Genomic DNA, 25,113 nt, shown 5'->3' with positions numbered 1-25,113 from the left:
AACGCCCCGAGTGAGGCTCGAACCCACATCGATGAGAGACAAGTGATTTGAATCAGCGACCTTAACCACTCGGCCACGGAGGCCCCTCAAAGAAAAGATATATCATATAAGTACAAGTCAAATGACTAGGATGATTATATACAATGATACCTGTTCAATAATCGATTGACCACTAAAGCTAATGAACAAATATTCCGTGCAAGCCAATTTCCTTTCATCCGTCTTCAGTCTTTTCAGAACACTTTCTCGAGCATGTACGGCATATAGTTTAAGGCAATCCCATTCATCTTGACCGAGCATAAGTAAAGCTGTTTCACTATCAATGGTATAGCTTACGTGTCCACGTTTAGTTTTCAGTTCCTTAGCTTCATCGAAGTCTTCTTTTTTTAGGGATGTAACGACACTTTCACACTCACCGGTCTTTGCTGTAATAATGGATACAGTGTGGTACATAAACACATTATATTGATCCTCCGTCAGCATTTGGCTTCCGAGTGGAAGATAACTCTTCATGAGATTTATGATGAAGGCCTTATCAACCTTTTCCCAAGGGACAAGTGTTGCACTTTGTTTAGGGTGTTTGCCCCTTTTTTTCTTCTCTTTTCTACGGGATGGTTGAAACAAAACAGATGAATGCTTGGTTCTACTGTACTTGCGCTCTGTGCCATCTCTATCGGATTCAGACGAATCTGTATCAGTCCAGCGACGTTTCTCACCTTTCACTTTATCGTCTATCTTAAAGGAGCTTGATATATTATATGCAATCTGACCAGATGTGCTTGGTGAGTTTCCTAACATTAACTGGTTGTTTTGGTTATGGCATACATATGCGATTCTATTCTCCTCATATGTCTGTATCTGGAACTTTGTTCTGCAAGCTAGGCACGACTGTGTTTGAACTGTATCATATAATGCTAGTACTTGTGACTCCTGCGGTATTGGTCTGTTAAACTGTGGTCTTTGATACGGAAGTGTAAGCGGGTACTCGTATGGCGGTTTTGTTGACTCGACAATTTTAGGCAGCAAAGGAGGTTCTCTGCAATGATATGTATTGCAATCAAAGTACATTTTCATTCTGAGATTTTAAAAAGCTAGATAAGGTGTAAGTACATGTATATTTAAAAAGTGTAGTCTTGGGATAATAAGAAAATAGTTTTGTTGTAAAATATTATTGAAGTTTCACGGGGACGATTGTGGCAACAACCATATTATCTGTCTGAACGTTAATCAAACTATGTCAATAGAAGTTGTCTTCGTCTGTTAAATCGTCTAATTGATGTAGTTTATTGTACCGAAGGTGTAGATTTTTTTCATTTTTTTATTTTACAGAAGGTGTAGTTGTTTTAGCTCACCGATGCACGAAGTACTCGCCTGAGCTATTGTGATCACTTATCATCTGTCGCACGTTGTCCGTCCGTCCACAGTTTTCTTCGAACGACATGTCCTCTAAAACCTTTGGTGAAAGTTGATGGAACTTGATCTAGATGTACCTTGTATGATCTCACAACTAAATTTATTTTAAAAAATATCCCACACAGACTCTGGATGCCGTGAAAACTTGCAATATTTTAAAACAATTTGTAAAAAAGAGTTCTTGACCCTGTGTAAAGATTGATCAGATTATTGCAATCTGTAGATGAATTCGGCCACCAGACGACGTGGAAACTTTCAACTACATGTACTAGTATATATATATAGAAAGAATTTTGACCAGTTTCGCCGATGTCTTAAAAAGCATGAAAATGTTCGTTATTTGACTCTTTACCAAACGTTTTCAAGGAGACTTGCTCATTTCCCCATACAATTATGTATATTTACAGGGACTGCCAAATTTGCAAGTGATTCCATGCAATTTTTCATTATGTGACCAGCTAACATGAGTTTTCAAGTAATTATCATTGTCAAGAACTGTTACACCGATTGAGTGGCCTTTACCAAGATTGTTCACCATTATTCAATTTTCTTAAAACTTGACCACCAGAGCTAAAATACAAAACAGTCTTTAAACAGCATCATTCTAAGATTAAAAACTAAGTTTCGAAATGCAAAATGTGCTCAAGTTGAAAAAATTTGCACTGAATATTACAATACCCTTTGAGGTCTATTTAAAGTCGTTGTAATGTCGAACACATAGGATAAATGTTCTTTGTAATGTTTTCGAAAGAACTCTACTGGTGGTACTCCGTTGAATAAAGAAATTTGGATTAACTTTTAAACTTTAATAGTTAGTTTCACAATGAAATCGATTATGACCTGTTTCTAAACAATGTTATGTTTTGTTACCAGCTTAAGGTCATGTTTAATAACTTGACCTGGTTAGAAAATTCAGAAATTGAAGTAATTTCTATTCATTTGTACTCCTACGACAAAACTCAAATACTTCAAATAGCTGCGCATGTTAATGTTCAATGTCCAAACTTCATTGATCATGTAAACCAATTTTACCAAAATATGCTTGTGTTAAGTTGTCCTGTCAGTGGGTTACCTCATATAATCTTGAAACCGATTCCGTACATCATTGTAATTCATCTCAGACAAAGCATTTTCAATCAGAGATGGCTTCGCTCGAGTTCCAAGGATCTGTTTCCATGACTTGAACAGCTCAAATATCAGAGTTGTCGTTCCTCCAGACTTAAAGTCGCATTCTGTTTTACTTATCCTTGTATCAATATCCATTCCTTGAGGTAGGTGGTCTACATTTCCAAAAACAATTTATAATTCTGCATTTTTAAACATGGGTTAATATGTTGCTTAATTCTACAAGAAATATTTTGCGTTAATACACTCATGGACTTTAAAAACGCATACTTTATATACTGTGGAATCATTTAAATTCGTCGACATGAAATTTCGCGGTTTTGGCCGAAACAGCTGTTTCATGGGGACGTAAATTCGTGGATTTTTAATTTTTGATAAAAAATCATAATTTCTACAGGAATAAATCTAGTATAAGACTTTGTTCTGACATGTGTACTACGCGTGTCAAACAGCGCTACCATGGTTACCGAATTTGCAATATACGCCGAGATTAGCGAGTGATCATGTGCCAGTTAACGACCGCGCTTTCTATACAACACATAATTTTCAAAACTTAATGAAACTGTGAAATACCGTTATTCAATAAGAAAATTCGGCGCCAGTTAAAAAGTGTCGAAAGTTTTCTTAACCGTAACCTTGCAGAATTAGCATTCATAATCGAAATAAATATAAAGTTCCTCACATTGTTCATTTGATCGTGTTTCAAACAAGAACTAGTTACTAGTATTGTATTGCAAATTAAAAGAAAACAAAACTATGATTACAGAATTGCTGATTTTATGTTGCTTAAAATGTGCTTTTGAGCACGATTGCTTGACTTTCATCTGAAAGATTTCCTTTTTTTATTGCAAAACGAATGCTCGTCTGCTTATAAATTTTCATGCTGTGCTGAACTTGTGCATGTGTTATTTCCAGCCGAGAAACGTATAAAGTGATTTGCGTAATAATTAATTTATAATATCTAATAGTCCCAAAGTAGTTGTAGTTTACTAAATGTCATTAGAATTTAATATAAACATTACAGAGCGGGGCCTAAAAAATCAAATAACAGCCGCAGCATAGTACGCCAAACTTCTATTCTTAGTATCTACTTTTACTTTGACAAGCATGTCGTAAAACACGGGTTAATTAGTGAAATAGTCCATTTTGTTCCGACGCAAACCTATGTTTATCGTTGATGGAGCCTCCATAAACTACACGAAAGCTGCAGGTCAGTATTTGCCGCATGCACACAACTACGAACCAGATGGGACGGCTATGGTGTCTTTTCTGGCGACATTGACTACAATTTACATTATCGTGGGTATAATTTGTTCATTGGGCTTTCTAGATTGAGCTGAACCACGAAATCCACGAAAATTAATCACCCACGAATAAAAATGATTTCACAGTATTGCACTTATTGCACAACTTGTACAATTTCATCATTCAATAGGAAACATTGCGTGAAGTTAAAAAAAGTGAGATGCCAAAACTTATGAAAAATGTCCTATGAAAATGCTAGGCAGCATAAAATCAACTAAAAAGTGAAACACAATGAAGTATACGGACCAGAAACCCTATGATGAATTTACAGTTAAATTAATATGCGCCTCCCAGGTTTTCCATATCTGGAACTTAAACTTTGTACTGGTACTCGTTTTGCTAAGGTTCATTTGTAAACAAATACTACTTCCAACAATTAGGAGACTACATAAGAAAAGTAGTTTGGACCTAGCGTCGCAGGCTTTTATCCAGGCTCTAATCTCGTTTTATTATGCTCCTGGACCAATTATTTCTTTATATATAAAACATTTGTTCCTGCATGAGTACATTTCAGCCTACTATAATTACAGTGTAAATAATATTTCAATATATTATTTACTATAAACTTGAAGTTCTTGGACTCGGTTGTACCATTTTACACTTTATTGTTTAAACTATTTTAATTAGCTACAATTTATAGAGATTTCTTTCTAGGATATCCTGCTATCTGAGAGCATATTTATATACCAATACTTTTTTCACATTGAATAAGGTAGGATAATGAAAGTAATAAGTAATTATTGCAAGGAAAACGAACACTTCTGTTGCAAATGCCAGTATACTCTTTAGCTGGAGCCGCATTATAGTATAAAACTTTGTATTGACCTTGGTTAAGAGACAGCAATACATGTATACACTAAATACTTGAATACTGATTTAGAGCATAGTAACATGTGTTATATCTAGATTCGATTTCATTCATGGATATGAGGTCTGTTTATCTATTACAAAACTGAAATCAGACTGCTCTAATTTGTTATATGTTTGAGACAAAACTACATATGTATGCATTCATTTTTTCTACCAGCCTGATTTTCTAATTGTCATCGTTCGAATAGTACTTCGCCATAGCCTCCTAAGGAGCCCATTTTTTTTTTAAATGCCACAAACAATTTCGAAAAGACATTACGAATCTACCAATTTAAAAAGCCTGTAAGCCTTATGTTTAGCCATATATGATAGTTAACTCCCTTCTATTATGATATTGCGTTTTATATTTATAAATCCATTTATAAGTATTTTCTGTCCATGAATTTACTAAAAATTAGTTTTCTCAAGATTGACAGTTTAATATGTAAAATTTGGCTTTGGTAACTTTATTAGAGAAATTTAACTACACCAAAGGTACCTTCATTGAACACGGCAGTTTCCTTTTTATGTAATATTTCAAATGTTATTTGACGATAGACCGAATTAAAACTCTTTTTATAAGATTCCCCATCCCAAACACTTATATCTGGATTATGTGAAAACAGGTAATTCGTTGTCATGGCACAAATAACAGTAAATGTTGCCACTTTGATTCACTTGCCTGAATGATAATGTTACAAAATAACACATTTTGAGCAATATTTGCCTTCAAACAGATACTTAATGTAGCATTATCTGATAAAAATCCTAAAAAGATGTAACAAGAATGTCGATGCTGAAAGAGCAACAATGTCGAATCCGTTGTTTGTTGACACACCGTCTCAGTGACTGGAGAGTCGAACATTTCAGTCATTTTATTTTTCAAAAGTCATTACAATTCAAAGTTACAAGACCAAGAAAATCTTACATGACCTTTAACCCCAACAGGGACCTGTATCGTCAGACATTACTCTGTTTCGCTGAGGGTATTATCTCAAGATTGCTCCCTGTATGTCATAGTTATGACCGGCCTAGACATGATACAATCTGACTGAAGTACTTGATCTTCTAAACGAAGATCTGAGAACGACCCATTCACATTCGTCTTCTGTATATTTTGGATTTCCAGTATTGCTATTTTTATTTTATCCAATCAGACGACTTGTTCGAATGTCAAAGAGTAAGAAAAATGCGCAGTCATTCCAGGGCTCGAACCCAGGACCCCTCGCTTACGAAGCAAGTAGCCTATCGACTGAGCTAGCCAGCTATCTGATACTTTACGACATAAGAATTGTAAATATCAAAAGTCAAGGCTACATGTAGATTTGCAAGATGTTGTAAGTTAGGCTCTGATTGGCTAGCGAAAGGGTCGTCAGAACGAGGCTATGAATAGGTCGTTCTCAGGTCCTATGCGTAGCGTTATAGGAGATGTATTTTAGTCAGATTGAGACATGATATTACATTACCTTTGTGACATTGATCTTTGGGACAAATATAAAAAAATTGCTCAATGCATACAAAAGTTATTGATAGGACAAAGAAAATCTTGTCCACTTACTTTAAGTAAACTTTATAAATATGTTGATTGGGCCATGACCTTGAAAACTTGCTGTGTTTCAATGTCCCTAGGAGGTGTGCGTTCTTTGTGCATTTGCTCAATGTGGCTTTCCCTGCTGAATATTTATGCTTCCTAAGACCCCAATCCCCTTTATTTAACGCATCTTGCATACGTACTTGTATTTTAATTTTTGAATCAACGCGCTTGTTATATCTGTACATCAACTATTGCAAACCATGCCGCTGGCTCTCTTGGTCTCCTCTGTGCTTCCTTGAAAACTACCCTTAACTTTTAGTTAGAATAAAATGGTTTAGTAGGCACAGAGGTTTTCAGAACAACATCTATTGTTTTGAAAGGTGCAGTTAGAAATCTGCCTGACATTCCGTAAAAGATCTACCTTTATTCTCCATCTTTGTACGGCTTTTTATCTTGTAGGTACAATGAAAGTTAATTTTATAAAACATTGAATCTGCACAATTCAGCAAACATAATGGCTTAAGTAATTTTAAAAACAAAGAAAAAGAAAAGAAAAAATAAAATAAAAAAGTTGTTGACTGTGACATAACAAACAATGAACTATGCACGAAGATGTAAATTATCAACCTTGTTGACGCAAGTTTATTTACCGTATTTTGCAACTAATTGTGTGTCGGAAATAATGTTAAAAAGGAGTTAAATTGCGTTGAACATGAAATTAGTTTTCAGTTATTAAACGAATGGTAATTGGACTCGACGTAAAAAATGTAGAAATGAGACCCATGGAAGCAGTCCAATATTAAAATCACAGTACTGCGTTAAAAAAGGAGTGAAGACATGACCGTGTTTTGTTAAGAATCAATAAGAGAAATTTCAAACAGACGATATTCTGAATATTCCATAGAGATATAAGATTCGATGCAAAATTTCTTGATAACCATTTTCAACAAGTCCGTTATATTCACTAACCACCTTATAATATATTACTGACTTTTACTAACAAATAGACAAAGAACCCCCCCCCCCCCGAAAAAAAAAACCCTAAAAACAAAGAAAACAAATGTAAACACGTACTGCGTAATGTTAAGTACGTTGTTTAAATCTCAAGACTTATATAAAAGAAAGTCTAATAAAACACTAACTTTCATGAATTGATAAACGAAAAACACAACAGAACAATTATATAGAAACTTACCATATAAACTTACAAAGAATAGTTTGTAATTTGTCGGTGGCAAATTTTCAGCAAGAAATTTAAACACCTTGTTCCAGTCTAGACGGCTGTTGTTATCTTGAATGAAATGAAATATATGTGAATTATAGAAACAAGAATCCTGAAACTATGGTTGTCTTCACTGTATAAGGCGAAATTATAATTTTGTCTCTGAAAAAAATCGCTTAAGTGTTTGTGATTGTTTTATATATTAAATCATGCTGAATATGCAACATTTGGTTTAATATCTTAATATTTCTGACTAGTAGAAAAAACACTCAGATGTATAAGATTTAAAACAACAGTAGCTTAAAGAAATTATTTGTAACGCTGATATTTTAATATTAAGCTAATTTCTTTTTCAATTAATTCCCTACCAGTATACTTTACAAACTAAAGCGGTCAGCATGTTGAAGCAGACCACATCTGTTGTTATGAAATTTATTGACGTTTATAGCTGCGTGAAGTACAGTTTATTTAGATTAGAACCACATGAAATACGAAGTTAAAATAACTACATACCATTTTGATGTGCTTTATTTTGCTCAGTTTGAGTATTATTCTCGTCTCCGGATTTTAACGGTTTAACAACTGAAACTTGAACCCTATATTTCAAGTGACTAAATGTTTCTTTACATCGATTTGCCGCTGCCAATATAGGCTTATTATTAACATCTGACCATATCATAAGGTTCGTCTTCGACTCGGTGCTTGCATTAGGAACATCCACTGTCCCCGGGATAATTTCATCTTCTCTTAACGTTGTGTAATTGGGTTCTTCTGCAGCGGTAGAGTTTAGCTGATAATTAGCGTCACTGGCCTGTCTGTGTGTTTTTGCTTGGATTGGTGTATCTTCCTTTTCGTTTAAGCGTTTATTTGGGGCCTGCTGACTACTGATATTATCAAAATTTGTGGCTGATTTCATTATAAAAGTATTATCTTCAGCGACATTTTCAACAGTATCATTTGATTTTTTACTTATGACATATACATTTTCTTTAAGAAAAAGTGTGGATTGGTTTTCCGTGGGGCGGCTCGAAGTCATGGTTTCTAATTCCATGTCATCAATGATTTCACCGTTGATGCTTCTCCAATTTGTTTTTTCAAGTGATTTGGAATGTATCCTGTAGTAAAACGTACACAAGAGCTAGCTTTTGGTTATCCATTGTTTTTCTTACACATTCTCCCACTAAAGCGATAGTAAACTTCTTGTGCCAGACTTTTTGTCAAAGAATGTGTAAAACCAAATGCATATGACTACAGATAATGTATTATTTCTACTTTCATAAAGATTTCATTTTTTGAAAACACTAAATATTTATAATATCAATATTGTTTCTTTCAGATACTGTAATGACATTGTCTGTATTAAGCATTGTCATTATGTTAACAATGCGCAAAACGACTTCTAGTATATAAAGTCCATAACAGGACGTATTATTCTAGTATAAACAAAATTGAGCCTTTATAATTGACCACAGTAGGATATTTCTTTGACTAAACCGTAAACTCTAAATATGCTGACTGTCATGACAATAACAAAACGAGGAAAATGAATTGTCATAACATCAGAACTTACATCCTGCTTAATTGTCGTCCATTAAAGTTTTAAAGGCTGACAATGCCATGCCCGTTTTGTTGATTGACATATATTATACAAACACACGTTTTTATTAAAAATACATATACTCATTTCTAAAGTTGTTTTTTTAACCATAGGATATGGCCCGCTTATTCTTGACAAACACATAGATATATACATACATACATACATACATACATACATATACATATGTATATTAGCATAATGTTTGTACTACAATATCTCACTATAAACTAAAAATAGATTCTATTTTCAAATATATATATATATCTGCTTCCGGAATAAAAGAGGATCTTCCGGTCTGTCCCTCTTTTTTGCCGCTATATGGAGTTTTTACCGGTGAAAATCTCAGCAAAAATTGAAGAAATCGCAGACCACAGCAACAGAACATCAGAATTTGTTCGTACGTACGAACAAAATTCCAAATAAAATTTACAAATTCTTGTTCATTTCTCACATTTTTAAATGCAATTTGGAATTTTTGTTCATACGTACGAACAATTCCTGGCTGTTCGTACGTACGAACAATAATCCATATTCCATATTATTTTTCAGTTCTTACATTCTGTTCAAACAGCTCAGGTTTGTTCGTACGTCCGAACAAAATTCCAAATTGCTTTAAAAATTCTTTTTCATTTCTCACTATCATGTGTTCGTATGTACGAACAGCCTGGATTTGTTCGTACGTACGAACAAATGAGAGAACTGAAAAAGAATTATTTAAAAAAAAATGCAATTTGGAATTTTGTTTGTACGTACGAACAATAATCCATATTCCGTATCATTTTTCAGCTCTGACATTCTGTTCGAACTGCCCACGTACGAACAAAATTCCAAACTGCTTTAAAAATTCTTTTTCATTTCTCACAATCATTTGCCTGCATTTGTTTGTACGTACGAACAAATGAGAGAACTGTAAAAGAATTGATTGGAAAAAAAAGCAACTTGGAATTTTGTTCGTACGTACGAACAAATCCTGGGTCTGTATGCAAAAGATTAATTTTCAGTTCTGACATTTTGTTTGAACAGCCCAGATTTGTTCGTATGTACGAACAAATTTCCAAATTGCATTTAAAAATTATTTTTCATTTCTCATAATCATTTGTTCGTACGTATAAACAAATGAGAGAAAAGAAAATGAAATTTAATATTTAAAAAAATGCAATTTGGAATTTTAATCGTACGTACGAACAAATCCAGGGATTGTATGCAAAAGATTAATTTTCAGTTCTGACAATTTGTTTGAACAGCCCAGATTTGTTCGTACGTACGAACAAATTTTCAAGTTGCATTTAAAAATTCTTTTTCATTTCTCACAATCATTTGTTCGTACGTACGAACAGCCTGAATTTGTTCGTACGTACGAACAAATGAGAGAACAGAAAAAGAACTAATTCTAAAAAAATGCAATTTGGAATTTTGTTCGTACGTACGAACAAATCCAGGGTCTGTATGAAAGAGATAATTTTCAGTTCTGACATTTTGTTTGAACAGCCCAGATTTGTTCGTACGTTACGAACAAATTTCCAAATTGCATTTAAAAATTCTTTTTCATTTCTCACAATCATTTGTTTGTACGTACGAACAGCCTGAATTTGTTCGTACGTACGAACAAATGAGAGAACAGAAAAAGAATTAATTAAAAAAAAATGCAATTTGGAATTTTGTTCGTACGTACGAACAAATCCAGGGTCTGTATGAAAGAGATAAATTTTCAGTTCTGACATTTTGTTTAAACAGCCTAGATTTGTTCATAAGTACGAACAATTTTCCAAATTGTAATAAATTCTTTTTCATTTCTCATAATCTGGATTTGTACGAACAAATGAGAGAACTGAAGAAGAATTTGAAAAAAATGCTATTTGGTATTTTGTACGTACGAACAAATCCAGGGACTGTATGCAAGAGAGTACTTTTCAGTTCTGACATTTTGTTCGTACTTAGGAACAAATCTGTGTACTGTATGTATTTGAAAAATATCCAAATATGAACAAATGTGATGACTGAGAAAGAATATTGGAATATTGTTCGTACGTACGAACAAATGCCACTTAATACCATTTTGAAAATACAACAATCACTGAAAATTTCAACACATATTTTAATCTATTTTTTAAAAAAAATACCAAAACAAATACTTATGAACATAATAAATATAACATAAATAAAACAAAAGCTGTCATTGACAAGAGCTGTTGGTGACAAATGTCACCACCAACCCCACACCCAAGTATGCTATAGTCGTATGCACAGAAAAAAGAAAACGAAAGCTCCGCCAAGAGGGACAATATACGCCTAAACGGTTCTATCAGAGGAGGACGGGAGCAAAATTTAAAGAACTTAACTGTTGAAGCCCAAAGGACAAGAAGAGCAAAGGGAAAGAAATTAAAAGAAAATCTAAGTCAACAGAAAAAAAATTCTAAGTCCACAAAAAATTCTTACCAGGTAGATATATGTGAAAATACACCTAAAAACTGGAGGTACCATCCGTGTTGTACCACAGGAAAGTGGTCTTGTTTTTTTCCTACGATCAATCATAAAGAAGTTACAAAATAAGTTATTTATAGTAACATAAATGGGAAGTAATTCAATTTAAAAAGTTATCGTTGACGTACGAAGGGGAAAAAAGGATCTGCCAAAGAAAAACAAGAGCACCGCAATGCAGGGCAATATACACAGAAAACAAAGTCACATGACCATTGACCCCTAAGTGTGACCTTGACCTTAAAGCAAGCCATCCGAAACATGTGCTCTGTAACATCGTCTCAATGTGGTGAACTATTGTGCCAAGTTTCTTTAGAATCCTTCAAGCAGTTCAAGAGTTACAGAACGGACATGAAACAAAGTCATATGACATTTGACCCCTAAGTGTGACCTTGACCTTGAAGGGAGCCATCTGAAACATGTACTCTGCATGTCGTCTCGATGTGGTGAACATTTGGGCCAAGTATGGTTTGAGTCAAATTATTTTCAAATCCCTTGAAAACTGACAGTCAAGCAACACCTTTGACTTTAAAGTGTGATCTTGAACTTGTAGCTAGGGGTATGGGTCTTGTGCATGAAACCTCATTTCATTATGGGATGCCAAGAAATTTCAAAATCCCTTCATCAATGGCAGAGTAATGGACCAGATAAGAAACAGAGCATGTTAACATTTAACCTCTAATTGTCACTAGGAGTCTGGATCTTACGCATGACATATCGTGTCATTATGAGGAACATTTTTGCCAAGTATTTGCGGGGAGGGTGGGAGGGCAGGATAGTGAAAGTGGGCACATCTGAAGAAACTGGAGCTGTCACTGGATTGTTTAATGATTCCAAGTGTGGAGGAAGATATTGCACAATAGCTTGAGATTGTGTCAAAAATATTAAGAAACTAGAAATTGCTTTTGTAAAAAAGCGCATGTCTCCCCCAAATCAAAGTCCTATAGGCAAGAAGTCAATAGGGGTCAGGAGCGAAAGTAAAAGAGACACTGATGGTTGGCTGCAATAGGGATCATCTACTTGGCATGTCCAGTCATCCCGCTAAATTTCAACACTCTTGGCCTAGTGGTTCTCAAGTCACTGTTCAGGCTTCTGTGACCTTGACCTTTGATCAAATGACCCTAAAATAAATAGGGGTCATCTACTTTGCATGTCCAATCATCCTATTAAGTTTCAACATTCTAGGTCAAGTGGTTCTCAAGTCATTTTTCGGAAATGATTTTACATGACCAGGCCCCTGTGACCTTGACCTTTAATAGACTGACCCAAAAATCAACAGATGTCATCTACTCTGCATGTTCTATCATCCTATGAAGTTTCAACATTCTGGGTCAAGTGGTTCTCAAGTTATTGATCGGAAATTGTTTTCCATGTTCAGGCTCCTGTGACCTTATCCTTTAACAGAGTGACCCCAAAATCGATAGGGGTCATCTACTCTGCATGTTCAATCATCTTATGAAGATTCAACATTCTAGATCAAGAGGTTCTCAAGTTATTGATCGGAAATGGTTATCAATGTTCAGGCCCCTGTAACCTTGACCTTTAACGGAGTGACACCAAAATCAATAGGGGATTTCCTCTGCAGGACCAATCATCCTATGAAGTTTCAACATTCTGGGTCGAGAGGTTCTCAAGTTACTGACCGGAAACGATGTCTTCGATGTTCAGGCCCCTGTGACCTTGACCTTTGAAGGAGTGACCCCAAAATCAGTAGGGGTCATCTACTCTGCATGACCAATCATCCTATTAAGTTTCAACATTCTGGGTCAAGTGGTTCTCAAGTTACTAACCTGAAATGGTTTTCAATGTTCAGACCCCTGTGACCTTGACCTTCGAAAGAGTGACCCCAGAAACAATAGGCATCATCTACTCTACATGACAAATCCTATGAAGTTTAAACATTCTGGGTCAAGTAGTTCTCTAGTTATTGATCGGAAATGGTTTTCAATGTTCAGGCCCCTGTGACCTTGACCTTTGAAGGAGTGACCCCAAAAACAATAGTCAACAAGTCAACAATTCTATTTTGTAATTAAAGGCCACCGGCCCACAATACATTAACATACAAGTAATAAGACATGTGGTTGTGCACCCAGCATTTAAGAGATAGACAATTCTTTTAATAATGCATGTTTGAATCAAGTGAATATTTGATATCAGGATTTATCAACTCGAAAAGAGTTATATTCACCGAGCCTTCAACCCATGAAAAGTCAATAATTGTTTTATTACATGAATAAATGTAAAGTCAGTCTGGTTATTATAATTGTAACTTTAATAAAGAAATAAGGAATAAATTTAGACAAAATCAGGTTGATATTGGTTTTCCAAGCACCTACTTCGATCTATTTTTATTTTCGTACTATTTATAACCCAAGATAAGTTGATATGATATGTACTCATTACTTTTCAAACCGTTTTCAGCCAATCAGAGAAACAATAGAATACAGTCATTGTTGTGACAATATTATGAAATTTACACATGAAATAAGTAAAAGGTTAGAAAATTACATGAAACCACTACATACAAACAGAATTGTTTAAAACCTGTAAAAACCATCTTTAGTTAATTAAATTAATTAAATTTAGTGACAACTTAGATAGTCTGAAAGTGCAACAAAACTTTAACCCGAAATTTCTAGTAAAAAGGGGAAATAATTCATGATATAAAATGTGCCAATGATATGATGCAACTTATGTCATATGATATAGGTAATGATGCTGAACAATTACTTAAAATTTGAATCAAATCCTTCTGTAATAACAGAGATGATGTGAAATTGCATCAAAACTCTAACCTGAAATTCAAAGCAAAAAGGGGGTATAATTCATGAAAAATTTATGCTAGAGTTATGCACGTTGTGTCATATGATGGGGGTGATGATGTTGAACAATTAGTTCAAGTTTGAATCAAATCCATTCTGTAATAACAGAGATGATGTAAAATTGCATCAAAACTCTAACCTGAAATAATTCAAAGTAAAAAGGGGGTACAATTCATGAACAATTTGTGCTAGAGTTATGCACCTTGTGTCATATGATGGGGGTGATGATGTTGAACAATTAGTTCAAGTTCGAATCAAATCCATTCATTAATAACAGATATAGAGTGAAAGTGCACTAAAACTTTAAACTGAAAATCTAAGTGGGAAGGGGGGATAAATCATAAAATATTGGTGCCAAAGTTATGGCCCTTATGTCAGATGATGTGGGTGATTGTGAGAAATAACCATACAAATTAGTATGAATCGAATCCATCAAGTAAATAAAGTGATAAGGAGAAAAAAAGAAAGTGTAAAAAAAAATCAACTAAGGTGAGGACGCGGAAAGACGCCAATGCCAGGTCGAGTAGGATAGCCCTCCTTATTTTTCGTATAGTTGAGCTAAAAATTATATACAATATATGCCCATCATGCAAATGTTACTGTAAAACATATTCTGTTTTGTAGATAGTAATATCAAACAATGACATATACAATTCCAACAAGAGCTGTCACTAATGATGACAAATGCCCCCGCAGCACATTGACCTTTGACCTGGTGACCTTGACCTTTGACCTCGTGACCCCAATGTCAGTAGGGATGGTGTACTCAATAAGTAATACCAGCATGTGAAGTTTAAAGGTCCTAGGTGAAGTGGTTCGCGAGTAAATTGCCTTCATGCAAAAAGTTAACATTGGCCCCTGTGACCTTGACCTTTGATCTGGTGGCCCCAAAGTCAGTAGGGTTGGTGTACTCATAAAGTACTATCAGCCTGTGAAGTTTGAAGGTCCTGGGTGAAGTGGTTCGCGAGTAAAGTGCCTTCATGCAAAAAGTTAACGTTGGCCCCTGTGACCTTGACCTTCGACCTGGTGACCCTGAAGTCTGCAGGTGTGGTGTAATCAATAAGTACTATCAGCAAGTGAAGTTTGAAGGTCCTGGGTGAAGTGGTTCGCGAGTAAAGTGCCTTCATGCAAAAAGTTAACGTTGGCCCCTGTGACCTTGACCTTTGACCTGGTAATCCCAACATCAGTAGGGGTGGTGTACTCAATAAGTACTATCAGCATGTGAAGTTTGAAGGTCCTGGGTGCAGTGGTTCGCGAGTAAAGTGCCTTCATGCCAAAAGGTAACGTTGTGACGAACGAACTAACGAACGAACGGACGGACAAAGCCGAAGGATAATTCCTGTTAAGTTTGGTGTAAATGTGCCCTGTGATTTTGAAGTAAATTTTTTACAAATTTTTGACCGATGAATAACCCATGAAGGAAATAGAGCAGTTACAAAAGCTCACCATGAAGTGGCTACAAGAATTTATTAAAATGTTGCAAAATTTCAGCAATTCAGCTACAATTTGGCAGTTCCTCTAAAAAAAGTGGCTATAACTTTCTGAGGCCCAGTTGAGGCCCTGCTATAAAAAGTACATGTTTTTTTTACCAGCACTTCACCCAATACTTTTTATGTAAAGTTTACTTAATGGATGAAATGGCTAAAACAATCATACTAATGTAAGATTTTTGAATAACCCAATAAAATATTAGAACCGTAGTACCAGTAGACTGATCATTGTAGTTTGAAAACACTATTTCTCGGAATCTAAAGTCACAATTTATACTTAAATCCCTTGCTTCCTATGTTGTTCGAAACGAAATGACAACCTAGGTTTTAAGGACATGAACATGATGAACTGAATAAAAAATAAATTCACACAAGAAACTTGCATACAGTTCAAATATTTTCAAGTTAATAAACAAATGCAATATGCTGTTCTTTTCATTGCATCTTCTAGTCTTACACAGTAAAAACACAATTATGTGATAAGTATTGTAGTAAGCTTTGTACAAACATATATTATACAGTTTCTCAGGGTTGCCACTTAGTTGAGAAAATGAAATTCCCAAACTATTTCCTGACTTTTCCCTGATTCAACTGCACTTTTCAATGACCAATTTTTTTGCGGCTTTTTCCTTTCATCTAGCCGTCCACTCCTTGCTTTTATATTTGACCTTGTGACCTAGTTTTTAAACCCAGATGACCCAAAATCAAACTTGCCCAAAATTGTATTTAGGGTAACATTCTGACCAAGTTTCATTAGGATTGAGCCAAATTTGTGACCTCTAGAGTACTAACAAGCTTTTCCTTTGATTTGACCTGGTGACATAGTTTTTGACTCCAGGTCACCCATTATTGAACTCTCCAAGATTTTATTGAGGGTAACATTCTGACCAAGTTTCATTAAGATTAGACCAAAATTGTGACCTCTAGAGTGTTAACAGTCAAATTGTTGACGACGACGGACGACAGACACAGGGCGATCACAAAAGCTCACCTTTAAGTACTTCGTGCTCAGGTGAGCTAAAAATCTTTCAAGTGGTTTGAGTTATATGGCTCTGACACATCTGTTACAGACGGACGGAAGGAGACCATTCCTATAACCCCAACCGTGTTTAATGCGAGGACCTTATAATAATGCTACAGAAAAAAAAATCAATCAATCGATTCACGAAAAGAAGTCGATTATATGTTTTTATTTTACTTTAGCCCTATAGCAGACCATAAGAAGGGCCAGTTTTTACATTCTGTTTCAAATATTTCTATAACATCTTTTAGTACTCCTAAAATGCTTTTCTTTTCAACTTTTCTCTTTGTTGAAAACAAAGAAATAAATCAACTTATCTGCCTTATCAATGACAAAGCCTTCATGAGAACCAAATAAATACAAAAAAGTTTCACATTCCTCTATTTCCATTAAACATTTTCAAGTACATTATGCTTCTCCATATTCACTGTCATCATTAGAATTGTCTCATATCTTAAATTGTTACTTGATTTGAAAGTGACTGACTTCTCCATATGTTTTGTTTTAATTGGAGGGTGATTCATGTCCTATGGCATAGCTTTGATCGGCAAATAAATGTAAGCCCTTTTGAACGTCGATATATTGGAAGGGTCCGTTTTCTTGTTGTAGAACTTGCCTTCAGTGGGATACTTGTCACAATGTGCTTGTTTGAATCAATCCCTTCGGAGAAAGATGCTATGCAAGATAATGTTCTCCTTTTAAGCTGTTAGAAGAGGTCCACTTTTCTTTTTCGCTTGAGACTCACCATCTGCAATAGATAAACAGTGTCTGCATATTCTTGAATTCATAGAAGTGTAATGGAGCAACAACCGTTTTTAGATTTCAGCTCCCCGTGACCTTGACCTTTGATCCAGTGACCTCAAAATCAAATAGGGTCATGTACACATTAAGACCAATAAACCTATTAAGTTTCAAGGTCCTAGGTTAAACCCTTCACCAGTTATTAAGCCGAAACCATTTTTAATGCTCAGGTCCCTGTGAGCTTGACTTTTGACCCAGTGACCACAAAATCAATAGGAGTCATCTACACATCAAGACCAATAAACCTGTAAAGTTCCAAGATACTTCTCTATTTATTGAGAGAAAATCATTTTTAAAGTTCATGTCCCTGTGGCCTTGACCTTTTACCCAGTGACTCCAAAATCAATAGGGGCTATCTACTCATCAAGACCAATATACCCGTGAAACCCTTCTCCAGTTATTGACTGAGCAGAAACCATTTTCAATGTTCAGGTCCATGTGACCTTGACCTTTATCCTAAGAACCCCAAAACACCAAGAATAACATTCTGACCGTATTACGTGAAGATATGGTCATAAGTGAGACCTCTGGAGTGTTAACAAGCATTTCATTTGATTTGAACTGTTGACCTAGTTTGTGACCACACATGACCCAGACTCGAAGCTGACCTAATGACCATAAAGATTAACATTCTGACCAAGTTTCATGAAGATACAGTCATTACCGGTAATGTGGCCTCTAGAATGTTAACAATCTTTGATTTGACCTGATGACATACTTTCTGACCACACCTGACCAAGATTGAAAATAGACAGGTCTAAAAATTATGAAGATTAACATTCTGACCAAGTTTTATTATGATATATATGGTCATAAATATGGCCTCTAGAGTGTTAACTAGCTTTTCCTTTGATTTTATTCAGTGACCCAGATTCGAAATAAAGATCATAAAGATTAAAATTCTGACCAAGTTTTATGAAGATAATTCAAGATTTGGTCATAATGTGGCCTCTAGATTGTTAACAAGCTTTATCTCTGATTTGACCTTGTTTTTGACCCCACCTGACCCAGATGATCTTGACCTTATGATCATTAAAGACCTGCTTCAGTCCTACCTTTTAACCTTAACCTGTCACTGAAAAAGGATGAAAGTCCTGTCTATGAACAGTGCCTGTCAAAACAGGGTCTATTTTATATAAAATTCTTTATAAAACACCAGTCCTGTGGATTTGCATGCTAAAGTTTGGCATGTGGCCGTTAACTGTTGTAATCGTGGGTTGCGAACTACGAGCTTGAACAGCCGCGGAGCAAGGCTTTAAGATAAACATTCTGGTCAAGTTTCATTAAGATATGGTCATAAATGTGGTCTCTAGTGTTATATAGCTTCTCATTTGATTTAATCTGGTGACCTAGTTATTGAACCCACATGACCAAGATTCCAACTTGATTTAAAGATCATCAATATTAACGTTTAGACCAAGTTTCAAGAAGATAGAGTCATAAATGCGACCTCTAGAGTGTTCACAAGCTTTTCCGTTGATTTTACCTGGTGACCTAGTTTATGATCCCACCTGACCTAGATTTGAATTTGACTTAACGATCATCAAGGTTAATATTCTGACCACGTTTCATGAAGATACAGTCATAATTATGGCCTCTAGTGTTAACGAACATTTCCTTTGATTTTTTGACCTGGTGACCTTGTTTTGGAACCCACTTGACCCAGATTTGAACCTGGCCTAAAGATCAAGATTAACATTCTGACAAAGTTTCATTAAGATATGGTCATAAATGTGGCCTCTAGAGTGTTAACTAGTAAGCCTTTCCTTTGAATTGACCTGGTGACCTAGTTTTTGACCCCTACTGACACAGATTTGAACTTAATCTAAAGAACACCAAGATTAATATTCCTACTAAGTTTCTTTAAGATATGGTCATAAATGCGGTCTCTAGAGTCTTAACAAATTTTTCCTTTGAGTTCTTTTTTAACCAATGACCTAATTTTTTACCCCACATGACCCAGATTTAAACTTGATCTAAAGATCATCAAGATTAACATTCTAACCAAGTTTCATAGAGATATTGTCACAAATCTGGGCCTGTGGTTTTATCAATGAAAATATAATGTAAAATATAAATTAACTCACCTGTTTCCATTTTGAAACTGGTGATAGCTGCACCATGGAAATACCAACAGCTCCTTTCATAGGGTTTAGTAGCTATGTGGTAGACTGTATGCAGCTGAATTCTATAACTGAACTTGACCTTGATGCAAGTGGCCCAAGTCTTGTATGTTACACACAATCTTACATTGGTCATTAACATGTATCCTAAATATGATCATAGATATATAAAGAAACATATTGTCTTGTAAGTTGTGTGATACATGGAATGGCATTAAAAAGTCAAGTCAATCTTCTAATTAGGGCATCCAATGCCAAGCCACTGCAGTTGAGAAAAGTTCTACTCCCTCAGCTGCTTGCTTGGCAAATCTGTAAATAAATGAGAATTTATAATGAATAGAAAAATGTTTAATGTGCTTTATTAGTAATATATATATATACCAAATGGTGCAATACTTAAAACATCCTGAAGAATACAGTAGAATAGGTGTACGTTTACAATTTACAAAAGGTCCGGATCCGGAAATATTAGATCGTCACCAGCGAGGTGCATGGCGTCAAGAGGAGATACCTAGTATGGGAGTGGGACCTCTGTCTATATTTGGGGTAAGAGTGGGGTCTCCTCCCTGAAAGTTTTTGATATAATTATACTGTGTCATAATCATACATGAAATGGTGGCCTCTGGTGCAATTTTTTCTCTCTAAATTTCGAGGTACTGTAGGGTACACTTCCCTCATTCCTGGAATGTTGTATTCATAATTTTAACATGTCCAAAACATTGCCAGTCAGGGGTGTAACTGTTTTAAGTTATGTAACCTGTTTCGGTTATTTTTTCAAGCATTTTATAACCTGTATAAGTTATAGAATATAAGTTAATCTAAGGTTATTTCAACCTTCGTGCAGGATTATTGTCTACTGTACCGATAAGGGGAAGTAACACTGTGTTGGAGTTTGAGGTAAAGTTTTCAAAACAAGAATGTGTCTGTAGGACACAGGGTGTGCCCCCACTGGTACATTTGTAACAAATAAGGGGCAATAATTTAAATGTTTGCAGTCTCAGTTTGAGGGTATAGCCTCAACAAACATTTTATGAAAAGGATTCATTATTCTAGCCCATATACTTTTTGAGCTATGAGCATCACAAACAAAAAATCCACTATTTTGGCTATTTCAAGGGCCATAACTCTGTAATAAGAGCTAAGATTCTCAAGAAGAATGCCAAGTGTACAAGGTCACATCACGATAAAGACTCCAGCAAGGTTTTCTGAATTTATATCAAATACTTTTTGAGCTAGGCACATAATTAGATGAAAAAGTGCATTTTTTAATTTACTATTTCAGGGACAATAACTTTAAAAATAGGGAGGGGGGAACCAGCCAAAAAATTAGAGGTGTGCAAGTTTATATCATGATTAAGACTTATGCAATTTTTCAACCATTTATATTAAATACTTTTTGAGCTAGGTGCGTCACAAGGTGAAGATGTACATTTTTTAATATTTCAGGGGCCATAACTCTAAAAATAGAGGGCGGACCCAAATAAAAAATAGGAGGTGCGCAAGTTCATATCATGATTAAGACTCTTGCAAGGTTTCATCAATTTATATCAAATACTTTTTGAGCTAGGCATGTCACAAGGTGAAAATGTGCATTTTTGACTATTTCAGGGGCCATAACTCTGAAAATAGGGGGCGGAGTCAAATGAAAAATAGGAGGTGTGCAAGTCCATATCATGATTAAGACTCATGCAAGGTTTCATGAATCTATATCAAATACTTTTAGAGCTAGGCATGTCACAAGGTAAAAATGTGCATTTTTGACTATTTCAGGGGCCATAACTCTGAAAATAGGGGGCGGAGCTAGACGAAAAATAGGAGGTGCGCAAGTTCATATCATGATTACGACTCATGCAAGGTTTCATGAGTCTATGTCAAATACGTTTTGAGCTAGGCGTGTCACAAGGTAAAAATGTGCATTTTTGACTATTTCAGGGGCCATAACTCTGAAAATAGGGGGTGGAGCCAGACGAAAAATAGGATGTGCGCAAGTTCATATCATGATAAAAACTCATACAAGGTTTCATCAATTTATATCAAATACTTTTCGAGCTAGGCGCGTCACAAACTTCGGACGGACGGACGGACGCACGGACGCACGGGTGCACGGACAAGACCAAATCTATATGCCCCCACCACTCATGGGGAGTGGGGGGGAGGGGGGCACAAACAGTCTTTTTGCTGTTCTCACAAAGTGACCTATACAGTCAAATAAGTAGCAATATGTGGTTAATCAAATTCTCTTTTAGTCTGATCATGAGCTGATAGGCATAATAGGATGCTAAGAGTTTTATAGCTTTAAACCTTTTGCGTAAATCCTCCTTGCGTAAAATATGCTCAAACCTGAGACCCCTTGCTTACAGGGCATTTGCTCTACCAACTTGGCTAATCGGCTGCCTGACACAATATTCTTCCCTTATATGAATACACCCACCACAATCAATGTTGGGCGGTTAAAACTGCCCCTGGTTTTAACCAGCGGTTTTAACCGGTTAAAACCGCCCCGGTCGATACTCCCTGAAGTGGTCAATACCGGTCAATACTGGTCGTTTGGTCAATACTGGTCAATTAGTCAATACTGACTGTTAAGGTATTTTGCAAAGTTTATGAACAATTTAATAATGACTGTTTAAGAACATCTGGGGCTTGATTATGGTAAATGCAGGCATTAGTATTTAGTTAAAGCAACCAAATCAATACTCTCAAATTGGTCAGAAGTGGTTGATTGGTCAATACTGATTGATACTGGTTATTAAACATTTTCTGTTAGATTAGATTACAAAGATATATAGTTTTGCTGAACTTCATTTGTAGAAAGTATTTCATAAACTGTAGCAGTAAGTGTTTGTTTCACAAGTGATAAACCTAAAGATTTTTTTATATTGGTATAAATAATTTAATGAAAAATTGTGCAAAACACCTTGACCCTTCCATGGAAGTGGTTTAATTGTGTTTTGATAGCAATTGTCACGTTGCCTAATTGACACCATGTCTTACAATATACATTGCAGACCTGTCGATCTAGTCACTAATTAGCTGTCAAGTTCAATATGAGATGCTTGAACATGGTAAAATAAGTCATGCAATCAAAGTTTTCAACTGACCAATATTGACCACTATATCATCCCCTTAATGCAAAAAGGTACCATGAGCATATGAATAAAGAAGGCACTTGCTACCTTTTTGCATTAAGGGTGCGATATGTATTAATCAGGGATATTGCGTAGGACCAAAATTTGAATTGACCAGTACTGTCCGTTTCTATGAGTGTAATTCACTCATATTGACCGGCTTTTTGCCGACATTGCCCACAATTGGAAATTTGTCCTCGAATTCCTGAGACCATGGTACATAATATTGCAAGTGTGGTAAGACTGACAAAGCAAACAGTCCCACATAAGGTGCAAAATGTCACAGGGTGAGAAAATTTAAAATGTGCAGTCAGCCCGGGGCTCGAACTCAGGACCCCTGGCTTACATGGGCGAGTGCTCTACCGATTGAGCTTACCGTCTGCCTAACACATATTCTTCACTAATTATGTGACCAAGTCCGTACAGTGACATAATCTTCAGCTATATTCAAATTTAAAAAAAAAATCACAATCGGTATTTAAATCTATAGCATGTAAAGCATCGGCAGCGATGAAAAATTCATCGGAAGTTGCTATGATTTCAAGACCGAAAATGCCCAGTTAAACTGGGATTTTCTGTCTAGATTCTATACTAAGTTGGCACTGATGATAAACCCGGACAGATGATAAAGTCGACCACCTTGGAAATACTTGATTGCAATCAGTTATTTATAAAATTGAACACACCATCTAATAGTTTCCACTTGAACACCAACTGGTGTAAACAAAAACAAAATTGGTTAATAGTCTGTATAAATAAATGACTTACATTTTGCTATATAAAACTATTTATCGAAAATTACTGGGGAAGAGGGCGTTTTTTTGATGATGCTCACTTGTCGACACATGAAGGCCTGACATTGGGTCACTTTTCATTACTTGATCAAAAATGACTGTTGCGGCTTTTTTGGGAAAGTTTCGATGAAAAGTTTGTAAATGAGAAAGTGGTCGAATATATCATCAGTCAACGTTCGTATAGTCCCCGTTTTACAAACCCCTTTCTTGGCCTCACTCTGTGTGAGTTTGCTTACTAAGTATAAATTTGAATTAAATAAAGTTTTCAGAAAATGTCACAGACACTTGGGGTCTGGAATCCCCACCCCCTACAGCCCAAACTACTACACACCTGTATATATTTTTTATCATCATCATTGTATATCCAGACCCAGACACTAATCACACAAACATTGTTAAACTTTTTTGAGCTAATTTAAAAAAATATATAATACATCATTAGCTTAAATTTAACAACGTTGTGTGATTAGTGTCTGGGTCTGGATATACAATGAAGATAATAAAAATATATACAGGTGCGTAGTAGTTTGGGCTGTAGGGAGGTGGGGATTCCAGACCCCAAGTGTCTGTGATTTTCTTTAGTCGAAGGTCTTTAAAGTCAATAACAATGATAATTAGCATTAGACTTTATTATTTATATAGATCTATAAACGAACTTATTTAGTTATGCTACCATTATTACATATATATAAATAAACTTACCGCTAAATTATGGACCATCAATTTCCAACACACAAAGGAATAAACAAACGCGTGTTTGTAGTCGACTGGTACCCGTTTTCACTCTTCGAATCATAAACGTAAGTCTCAAAAGCCGGGAACCAGTCATGTGTAATTGAATCGACGCGTCCATTTCATAATACGGTAAGATTAGGGGTGTCAGCTTGCATCATTTCTTATTTATTAATAAGTTCTAATCAGCGGTTGTAGGCGTTTATGATAACAAACATTTCGTAAGCTTTACACAAATGTTAAAAAGTTTTATTAATCCATTCATTTTAATAGTCGGTAGATTCTACAATTTTAAGAATGTAGCGACTGGTCACCCGCCACCCCGTGTACAAATAATGAAAGCATCCAATTCAAAAAGCGAGGTTTTTGTGTATTGTGTATACGGCTGCAGAATATACAGTGCAGAGTCTCTGGTGTTGATGGAAAGGATTGTTTACTTAGAGGCAGCTTGGTAAGAAAAAGCATTTATTATAAAATATATTAAATCACAGTGTATACGTTCAAATTCACTTACAGTACAGTAAACTTCTAAAGCTCCAACTTCATTTTTGAAAATGGGGAAAAATCAAAGAAGGCCTACAGTAATTAAAGCTTTTCAAACTTCTCAATGTTCATTTCTTCTTCTACGGGTTACTCCCCAACAATCAACGAAGAATATGACTGGGACGTGCTAGTC

General features: G+C 35.5%; 1 protein-coding gene across 1 annotated transcript in view; it reads right to left on the bottom strand.

Annotated features, from left to right (window-relative positions):
* LOC123541960 (uncharacterized) overlaps positions 1-25,113 on the bottom strand; it is a 74,407-nt gene that overhangs the window by 4,364 nt on the left and 44,930 nt on the right. Inside the window, exons 7-10 of the mRNA XM_053531933.1 lie at positions 7,962-8,563; positions 7,422-7,517; positions 2,486-2,693; positions 151-1,036 (exon numbers count right to left, since the gene is read on the bottom strand). Coding sequence (XP_053387908.1) covers positions 151-1,036; positions 2,486-2,693; positions 7,422-7,517; positions 7,962-8,563 — 1,792 coding nt within the window. The remainder of the gene's footprint in view (positions 1-150; positions 1,037-2,485; positions 2,694-7,421; positions 7,518-7,961; positions 8,564-25,113) is intronic.

The sequence above is a fragment of the Mercenaria mercenaria genome, chromosome 19 (assembly GCF_021730395.1).
Source record: "Mercenaria mercenaria strain notata chromosome 19, MADL_Memer_1, whole genome shotgun sequence".
NCBI classification, from domain to species: domain Eukaryota; kingdom Metazoa; phylum Mollusca; class Bivalvia; order Venerida; family Veneridae; genus Mercenaria; species Mercenaria mercenaria.
Note: the sequence above shows the minus strand (reverse complement) of the source record. Positions and strands in the feature narration are given on the sequence as shown.